We start from the raw sequence: 10197 nt of genomic DNA, 5'->3' as shown, positions 1-10197 counted from the left end.
CGGCCCGGTGGCGCACTGCTACAGTGCGCCACTTGGGAGCCAGGCGGCGCTCCCGCCGAGGGTTCGGATCCCACATACAGACCGGTTCCCGCTCACTGGCTGAGCGAGGTGCGGGAGCAACACCGAGGGTTGCGATCCCGTGCCGGTCCCGGTCTGGTACGGGCGCGACACTGAGGGTTGTGATCCGTTGCCGGACACGAAAAAAGACAAAAAAAAAAAGGATAAAAGAATCCTAACAGCTCTCTCTTAGAAAAGGTACTTTCTCAGCAAGGAAAAATGTTATTTGAGAGGGAAAAAATGAAAAGATCTCTAAAGAACTGAGAAACGTGGGCAAAATCACCACACCAACTAGGGCCTAGAATCTTAGGTTCTCCTCCTACTTCTGTCCCAGATGATCTGGGTAACTCCAGATTAAAGTTTCTCCCACATGCTAACAAATCAACTTTGACCTTATAAGATACTGAACTGTACAGTATAGTACAGAAGTGACTAATTTCATAACAACTCATGGCTTAATTATACTTTTTAGAGGTCACAAGGTAGTGCCAACAAGAGAGTTGGAGCCATACTATGACAAGTCTAATTCACTAAGACTGAGATGACCCACCACGTATGAGAGTACTTCAAAAAGTTTATGGAAAGACTCGAGTTATCATTTAATTCTATTTTTCTATGAACTTTTTGAAGTATCTTTGTATGCCTAAATATAAGGTGAGGTTTCTCCAAAAATTGTCCTTCAGAAATCAAGGCATTGTCTCATGGCCAAAGTACTCATAAAGTCTCTCAACATAAAACTGTCTTTTAAATTCTTTATTTTGAGCAAAAAGCACTCAACTATGACACAGATTTATCAATTATTCCTGGGGGAATAACATTATAGTCACCAGTGTTGGCTATCATAGACAAGGCTTTAGAAAAATATTTAAAACAGCACTAAAAAGAACCACCACCACAAACAACCCCAAACAACCTGATTCAAAAACAGGCAAAGGACATGAATAGACATTTCTCCAAAGATACACAAATAGCCAATAAGTATAAGATGCTCAACATCAGTAATCATTATTGATTATTGAAATCAAAACTACAAGGTACTACACCTCAACACCCATTTGGATGGCTGCTATCAATCAATCAATCAATCAATCAATCACAAGTGCTGGTGAGGATGTGAAGAAAGAAATTGGAAGCTTGTGCAGTTGGTGAGAATATAAAATACTAGAACTCCTGTGGAAAACAGTATGGTGATTACTCAAAAAATTAAAAATATAATTACTATATGATCCAGCAATTCCACTTCTGGGTGGATACTCAAAGAATTGAAAGCAGGGGTCTCTAAGAGATATTTGTCCACTCATGTTCATAGCAGTATTATTCACAATGGTGAAAATGTGGAAGTAGCCCAAGTATCTGGCAACAGATGAATGGTTAAGCAATATGTGGTATACATACAACAGAATACTGTTCAACCTTAAAAAGGAAGGAAAACTCTGATATACGCTACAACACAGATGAACCTTGAGGGCACTATGCTAAGGGAAATAAGACAGTTACAAAAAGACAAACACTCATACTATATGACTCCACTTATATGGAATACTTATATGAAGTACCACTGAATGGTATACTTAAAAGTGGTTAAGACAGTAAATTTTGTTACATGTATTTTACCAAAATAAAAAAAAAAATGGGGGGGGGGGCAGGGGAGCAGCACTGCAGTGTCAATTTCATGGAGCTCAGAAACATGCACTTACAAGACCAAGGAGGAAATTTCCTAATGGGTATTTATGGTTTTGGATAAATTTTACAGAGACAGATTTAAAAAGTGGTGAATCACGCTTCTAGAAAATAGTGTTCAGTGACCAGAAAGAACAGTAGCTCTAGGGATAACAAAGATACCAAAGTCAAAGATATGCATGAAGAGCTTGAAAGTTTTTCTTTTGATATTCTCATTGAAAAGATAAAGACCACTTATATTGGGACATATGAAGAATTTCTTTTTCTTTTTTTTTGACTACTGGCTGGTATGGGGATCCAAACCCTTGACCTTGGTGTTGTAACAATGTGTTTTAACAGGAACTTCTTAGTAGGCATTTGACTGGAAGCACAAGAAAAATTCACCTGCCCTAGAGTGGAAATAGGATTTAGGAAAAAATGAACAGTGTGACTGAAGAGAAGAGAAAAAAATATATCCCTGCAGCAGCATCATGGACAAATACCTGCATTTGTGTTTTCAACAGAGGAACCAGTGAAGCAGGGAAAATATTCTACAAACTACATGTTGGGAAAATGGAATAATTTAATCAGGCCCCCTCACCTGCCTGTAGGGTTGGGGGGTGGTGCAGTGCATTCTTTGTAAGCAAATTGTGGGGGGGAAGGTGGAGTTTGTGTGCCTGCTGGGTGATGCGACCTTGGCTGGTGAGTGACTCAGGTGTCCACCTCGCATGGCCATGCTCTCCAACCTACAGCTTCCAAGGACTTTTTTGCTGGTTACCTAGCTCATATACCTGCATGTGAGGGGTATGATGACCCAGCCTGGCGTGTCAGGGGTCTGGGGACCCAGCCTGGTGTGTGAAGGGTTTGTGACCCAGTCTGTGAACGGGCTTGAGAGGTCTGTGAGTGGGCAAGTAAAAGAACTCAACACTGCAATACTCAGACTCTTAAGAAGTGAGGAAGCAAAGATTCTTGGAAAGAACAAAGTAATGTTAATCACCTTTGTAATAAATATACATACTCTTAGCACCTACCATCGGTCCTTGTATAATGGAGGTGCTCAATAAATATCAATTGAGTAAATAAACGTCTTAGCTCAACAGATCTCTACACACACAGTAAAAAAGTCCCATACTTTTGGATCCGTGAATGAAAAGGAAAAATAGGTATTCCGTCCACTTTAAAGTCTGGATTCTTCCTAAGATCTTGACTTGTCTTGCTGCCTGGCTGGATGAAAAAGGATATAACTCAGTAAGCCTTTCTGTAGCACCAGCAGCCAAAGGCAGCTTGCCTTAGAAGAAAAATCAGGAGGAAGACAAGCACAGAAGGGAAGAGGACATTGCTGCAATTACCTTCTGTTCAGAGCAACTTCAATTCTAAGGACCAAGGCAGACTGGCTTAGGCCAGTACGTAGGAGATAAATGCATAGTTCCATGTAAAAGAAAACCATCAAATAATGAACAATCATCTCGCTGGCTGAACCTACCCTCTAGGAGCTGTAAGTAAAGAAAATTTGTAAGGATATTGCTTAGTAAATATCTGCCTAGTTTAGTAATATTGAAAATAATGCTAATGAATATACCAAAAAAGCATTTATATAGGTCATTTTCTATTAGGGGAGAGAAAAATTAAATCCATGGTAGAGCTGAGTTTCAGATATAGACAGTCTTCTGAGGATACTTTCAGGATCTTTTGTCACAAATTCAGATTCTTGGGTCTCTCCTCAGTTCTACCAAATTCTGGGAGTAGGGTCTAGTCATCTGCATTGTTAACGAGCTCCATAGAGAATATTGGGCACAGTCAAGTTAAAGGACCCTTCTGAATCATTAGGAGAAATCAGGAGAGCTCTTGTTTGTATCTGTCTCCTTTTTGCAAATCTAAGAGTACTCTATAAATTCCTATCCCCTAACTTGGAGTTCATAGGGATCCACTGAATTCTCCCTCTTTTCTCCCAACAGATGAAGGTGGTACTCTCAAGACTAACAGCTCCATGGGGAGAACTCAAGGTAAACAGTCTCATCAGTCCATAAATTATCCCAGCTGCTGCTTTAAGATTAAATTTTGTTCTTTATTTGCTTCACACTTGAGGGTTGGTCTTCAAGGTTACTCATTCATACCCACAACTCATCACTTATTCATACAGCACATCAGAGACAGGAACCCAACTGTTGGATTCAAGGATAAACTTGTGTCCTTATGAGAACTGCTGGGTCTCTAAGAAGTCTCTTTCTCATACTCAAGCCTATACCACAGTAATCACTATAAACCACTTGATTCAGACTAGGCCATGACAAAGCTTGAAAAAGAAAAAGACTGAAATTTACACTCATCCATTGTTCCACTAGAGATTCTAGTACCACAACCTCAGTGATCCACTGTCATTAAAAACACTCCTACTTAAGGGTGAATAGACCAATATTCCATTTAAGTTACCAGCACTTCCCTATGAATTTTTTTCTGATTTTGAAACTGTTAAAATTGAAGTTGAGTTTGATAATAGGGTATACCAAAGTTTCAGTGGCCAATAAGCTTGGGTTGAATATCACATTTGTAAAACACTAAGCACGCTCCTTTTCCCAAAGGGAACTGAAGCTGCCTTTCCTTGGTTAAGAGTAGCCTGGCTCAGAGTATTCCTTGTAACATATTGGGGTAGATCTTTGTTTAATATAAAAATGAACAAAAAGAACACAGTTTGGATCCCTTTGGGTCCCTGAACTGACCAACTGCCAAAAAAAAAGAACACATCCCATAAAACAAACACTTTAAGAGCTAAACCATTCTGTCTTGCAACACCTTTCAAACCTCAATGAGGAAGAGTTAATTATGACCTTCAAGAAATTATCTTTGCCTCAAGGTAACTTTTTAAAATTTTATAGAAAATAAGCCCTCAAGATAGTAGAGAACTAAAAATTCTGCTTAAAAATAGTTTTCATTAGCAATAGAACTTTTGCAGAGCAGGAGACCCATCATGCTCTTTGGAGACCACAGAATGCTTGTCCTTCCCCAGGAACCACGTGAAGGCCCATTTTCTGTGGCATACCTATGGTGAGGTACAGAGGCTTTCTGATCTACTACAGTGGAGTTGGCAACTCTCCCCCATTATTTAAGAATAGAGAAAAGTAAATCATTTGAGAACGCTGGAGTAGCGGCAAAATAGAACCCATGAAATATCCTACTAGCATGTTCAAGACTTATAAAAAGTCACCTCATCTTAGCTCCAGTTGGTGGCTTGGTGATAATAAAGAATAGTTTAGATTTTTCTGAATGTGCATATGTGTATACATAGACTAAAAAGTTAGAATGAAACCCTCAATGACCAGCCATTTTATAGTAGGACCCAGAAAACAGCGACCTCTTCTAACATGGTGGATCCTCTATGTGTTTTCTCCATATCTAGAAATCCATATTCTGAGATAAATAGGACTAGTACAAAGAATGACCAGGGCTCCAGAATAGTACCCAGACAACCATGAGGAGTTACTGCATTACCTTACCGCAAAACTTACATTTTAATGTGGAAAGGAAGGAACTCTACTTCTCTAAAGCAGCTCTCCTCACTGGCATTCATTATCATGAACAGCCCATCAATGCAGGTCAGATTTCAGGAAACAGCACTAGCTTCAACTTGGGGCTAGAGTTCACACAATTGTAAACCTCTCTGCCCATCAAATTCTGAAGAGATCAAAGAAGGCTGGGCCGGCCCCGTGGCTCACTCGGGAGAGTGCAGCACTGGTAGCGCTGAGGCCGTGGGTTCGGACCCTATATAGGGACGGCCGGTGCGCTCACTGGCTGAGCGTGGTGCAGACCGCACCGTGCGAAAGGTTGAGGTCCCCTTACCGGTCAAAAAAAAAAAAAGAAGGCAGAGAACTACAGACAAGCCCTCATAGGAAACACCACTTTCCATTTATGTGTCCTTTGGCTTCTGTGTACATTATCTCATGAGACCCTCACAACTCTGCAAGGTAAGCAGGACAGGTATCATTTCCATCTTACAGATGACGAAATGGTGACTCTGAGGTTAAATGACTCACTTGCCCAAAGTCACAGGTCAGGCAGTTAATCAGCAGCCCAACCAGGAGATGTGCCCAGCCCTCTGACTCGCAGGCCAGCACAATTTCCAGGACACTACCTTGCTTCCTTCTGTTTCAGGATGAGAGGCAGGACAGCATGATGGTTAAGAGCCCAGGTTTTGGCACCAGCACACCTGCGTTCCAATCACAGCTCTGCCACATACTAGCTCTCTGATCTGTGTGAGTACCTTAAACTCCCCTAAAACTGTTTCCTCACCTATAAACGCGGGTGGGGTGGAGGTGGTCTTTCCTTGTAGAGTTGCAGTGATGATTAAATGAGATGATGGACATACAGACATAAAGCACTCAGATTCATTCACTCAACAAATATTAGTGCACTGATAACACCAAGGTCAAGGGTTTGGATCCCCGTACCAGCCAGCCGCCAAAAAAAAAAAAATTAAAGACAAATATTAGTGCTGAGCACACTGCAAGAGTCACAACAGTGATCAAGAGATCAAGAGACATGGTCCTGCTCTCATGGAGCTCAGAATTTAGTCAAAAGGTAAACAGAAAAAAAGTAAACAGATTATACTTATAAAGTATGTTAAGAACTATTAAAGTAACAGGTGAGGGACTGGAGAGAACAACAGGAGGGGACAACTTTTAAGAGTAGTCTCTGAATGGAGAAATTTCAGTTGAGCCCTAAGGAATCATAAGGAACCATCCACGTGAAGAACTGAAGGAAAAGCATCCCAGGCATTGGGAACGGGATGTGCATAGGAACCAAGAGAAGACAAATATGACTACAGTATATCCTCTCAGGAGATTTGGGGAACAACCTTTATAGGCAGCTGAGGATTACCACATCTATTTTAAAAATAAGATGAAAAAAAAAAAATAACTAAGATGAGGCTTGAGAGAGTGACACGTCTCACCCAAGGTCACAGCTACTGGGAGGGGAGTTGGAACTGTATTCTACCTCCCCAGTATTCTACTTCCAGACATAGCATAAGCTCGTTGTCTTTGAGGAGGCCTCGTGTACACTGAACTCCCCTACTTATTTCACTGACAACTGTTTTCTGTGCACATGAAGAGTTCCAAAAGCACCTTGAAAACACAAGCAACAGCATCATGTCAACTTCCATCTAGACTTGTGCATCGAAATCCTTACCCTTCTAATATACAAGAGCAAAAAGCTGCTCAGACCTTAATCAAAGTCTCTAAAGTAGAAATTAGTTTCCCTTTTTGCAGCAATGAACAAGAAAAGGGATGTCCCAAAAGATCCCGTGGCCTGTTCCAGGAGGTTAAACAGAATCAACAGTGCAGGGCTGGCCAGTTAGCTCACTTGGGAGAGTGTGGTGCTGGTAACACCAAGGACATGGGTTCAGATCACCATACCGGCCAGCCGCCAAAAATCCAAAAAAAGACTCACTACTGCATATAAAGGTTTATCTCAAATGAACTGCACAGGAAAAGCTAATTAACATTATTTGAATAAGAGAACAAATCCCTAAAACAATGATTCTCAATCAGGGTGCTATCCTCCTGCTAAAGGGCATTTGGGAGTGACACACTGAATTGCAGGATGCTACTAGCACTGAGTAGTTGGGGCCAGGTATGCTCAATGTCTTGCAGAAGGACAGGATAGTCCTATATAGTAATGAATGCATTACCCAGAATATTAATAGCAGCCTCCCACACACACTTTAGACACCCTTCCCTAAAGAATTAATATGCTCCATTTTTTCATGTATCTCCATGGTTCAGGGGCTCTCCCTACCCTTACCACAACTGGATAAAAGAAAAAACAAATTAAAGGTTTCAACAGTTGAGGAGTAAAACTTTGTAATCCAATTGTAAGCTTATAACTCTAGAATGGAAGCTGGTAGTGGAATAAGGATAAAGAAGTTTCTAGTAAGAGACAGACTTAAGAAATTTGAGCAAAAAGAGAATTCCCTTTCTTCCTCCCCCACACAAGCCTTATAAGATTACATCTGTTTTCAAATCACAAAATTCTGTGATTTTAGAGAACATTCTTACAGTGCTTTTCAATTTAAAGCCAGATAATAGTTAAAAATTCTAAAAACTTAGCCACAATCATCTCACAAACACGGCTGACTCTTTCTGGACTAAATTTCATGAGATGATTAATTTCAAGATGTCCAATGCTGATCAAATGCCTGAAAGTGCCAAAGAAAATAATGCCTTGCATCTCATTCAGGGCAGAGTTTGATGCAGGTCAGAGAAGCTGGAATGATATCCAGAGGTCTATTCAGGGCTTAAAATACCATCCTAGCAATTCAAAAGCACTTCCTACAATCAATATGCTTCGATTAAAAAGTAAATTCCTTTTAAAACAAAAAACAAAAGCAAAATCCACTTCCAAGCGTTACCTAATTAGTCACGATTTCCCCAAAAAATTATTTCACAAGTTTACAGAATTAAAAAAAAAAAAAAAGACTATTTGTAGGAAAAAAGAGAGAGAGAGATCCAAAAAGTCTACCCTATTTCACAATAGCTTCAACAGTGATCCAAGACATATATCCTCTATAAGTACCCTAAGGGCAGGAGCAACCTTTGTCTAAACATATCTAAATTTTCCCAACTCACCCAAAGGAATCTGACTCAATATGTAACTTCTTCATTCAACTTGTCAATTAGCAAATAGCGGCCCCACACTCCTTTTGACCAATGTTTTGAAAGCCTGACCTGGCTTCTCAGGAGCAGAGCAGAAAGACCTGTTTTCCTCCAGAAGCGCCTGCCAGGCCTTTTCTGCCCTTCCCATCAGAACCTGGGAAATCCCCCTCCACCCTTTTGCTGGCCTGTCACCAGAAGTTCACAAAATGAATTCATCCAAATTCTTTGAATCCTCCTCTTTCCCTGTCATGTGTCAACAGCCAGGCAATAACACCCCACCTTGCCAGCCTCTCTGCTACAAAAAGATGCAGATTCATGGGAAGAGCAAGCACTTCGCATGGAGCAGAAGAATAAAGATGGAGGGATGTGAGAGTCGTTGAACCAAGCCTACTGCATGCAGCACGGATGACCAGAACCCTGGTCCTACAAAGCCCAGTGAGGGAGGCTCCCTGGCTGGGCCCTCCATACAGAAGACCACTCCTGTCTATGATAGGTGGTTGCTGGCTTCTCCATTTTTAAAAAGTCAAATAAAATTGGGGACCCTCCTTTCCCAGCAAGGGTGAGAGCCCTAATCCTAGCACCATTTGCCCCCAATTTTATTTCTTCTTACACTCCTTGTTTAGAAGACGCTAGTGGGTCAAACTGAATCCACCTCTCTGTTAACTGTAAGGTAGGCACCATGCTGCAGTGGCAGAAAGGAAGAACCCAAGCTGACTTGCTATAAGCCAGACAACACCTCTTCTCTGAGGATGGTGGTGCCAAAAAATGGGACTTCAATTGGCAGGTTTCACTCCGCCCATCCACAAGTGTACACACGCCTGGAGTCCGAAAATGCCTAGTTCCGCAGCGTCGCAGAAAGCCTCTTTTCTAGAGGATAGATATCCATTCACCCCTTGGCATAGGGAACCAAAGGCAAAGCAGACAGATCCAGGTCGTGCACTCCATACCCAAACCTTGACCAGCACGCGAAGGTTTGGGGCGCCCCGGCGCGCCCTCCCTTCCACTCCACCCTCCGAGGCCTTCACCACCCCTGGACTCACCACTGTGCGAGCTGAACCACCTGGGTGCGATGTGCAGAGGTAGAGCATCCGCCAGCGAGGCTCGGGAGCCCAGGTACAGCATCCCGTCTCTATGGTGACCGCCGCCCGTCTCCTGGTAACCATTGCCATGGGCATAGGTGGAGTCAGACGCGGACCCTCCGCCGCCGGGCGCCCTCTCGGAGTCGCCGGTGCCCCGGGAGGCTGGGGTGTAGAGGCCAAAGGGTACCCCACCGGCCGTGCTGGGGTCCATGCCCATGCCCGCCACCGAGCTGACCGAGCGGCTGCGCAGCCCCATGGCCCCGCCGCCCGTCCGGTAGTGCCCAAAGTGGGGCGCGCCTCCTGGCGGGGGCACGGCGCTGTCATCGGTGGAGACCCCCGGGAAGGGGCCCCGGGAGCGCGCCGCCGTGCTCTGCTTGCCCCCCATGCTCGCCCGGGCCCCGGTGGGGCGGGAAACTGGAGGCCGAGACCCTCCCCCACTTCTCAGCAGAGGGAGGAGGGCTGGGAGAGCATAAAGGGGGAGGGAGTCAAAAGGAGACCGGGAGGAAGAAAAGGAAAAAAAATGAAAAAAGAAAAAAAAAGGAAAAGAAATCCCGCGGGGCGAAAGAGGCAGGCGGGCGGGGATCCCAAACTAAGAATTTAAAACGATCCAAGCCAAACGCATGTTTCCCCTCAAGGTCCAAAGAGGCGCAGTCCCGCGCGGGCTCCGCGCGCCACAGGCCGCCCCCGGGCTCCGAAAGCCGGGGGAGCCGCAGGGAAGGAGGGAGGGAGGCGGCGGGCGAACGGCGGGCCGGCGC

General features: G+C 43.6%; 1 protein-coding gene across 3 annotated transcripts in view; it reads right to left on the bottom strand.

Moving 5' to 3' along the window:
* Positions 1 to 10178, bottom strand: part of ZNRF1 (zinc and ring finger 1, E3 ubiquitin protein ligase) — a 118180-nt gene extending 108002 nt beyond the window's left edge. For all 3 annotated transcript variants that reach the window (XM_008584071.1, XM_008584072.1, XM_008584073.1), the window contains exon 1: positions 9404 to 10178. In XM_008584071.1, the coding sequence (XP_008582293.1) occupies positions 9404 to 9827 (424 nt within the window). In that variant the 5' untranslated portion in view covers positions 9828 to 10178. The remainder of the gene's footprint in view (positions 1 to 9403) is intronic.
* Between the last annotated feature and the right edge of the window lie 19 nt (positions 10179 to 10197).

Source organism: Galeopterus variegatus, unplaced genomic scaffold (assembly GCF_000696425.1).
Source record: "Galeopterus variegatus unplaced genomic scaffold, G_variegatus-3.0.2 Scaffold3139, whole genome shotgun sequence".
Taxonomy (NCBI): Eukaryota; Metazoa; Chordata; class Mammalia; order Dermoptera; family Cynocephalidae; genus Galeopterus; species Galeopterus variegatus.
The sequence above is the reverse complement of the archived record's forward strand: the minus strand, read 5'-3'. Positions and strand labels throughout refer to the sequence as shown.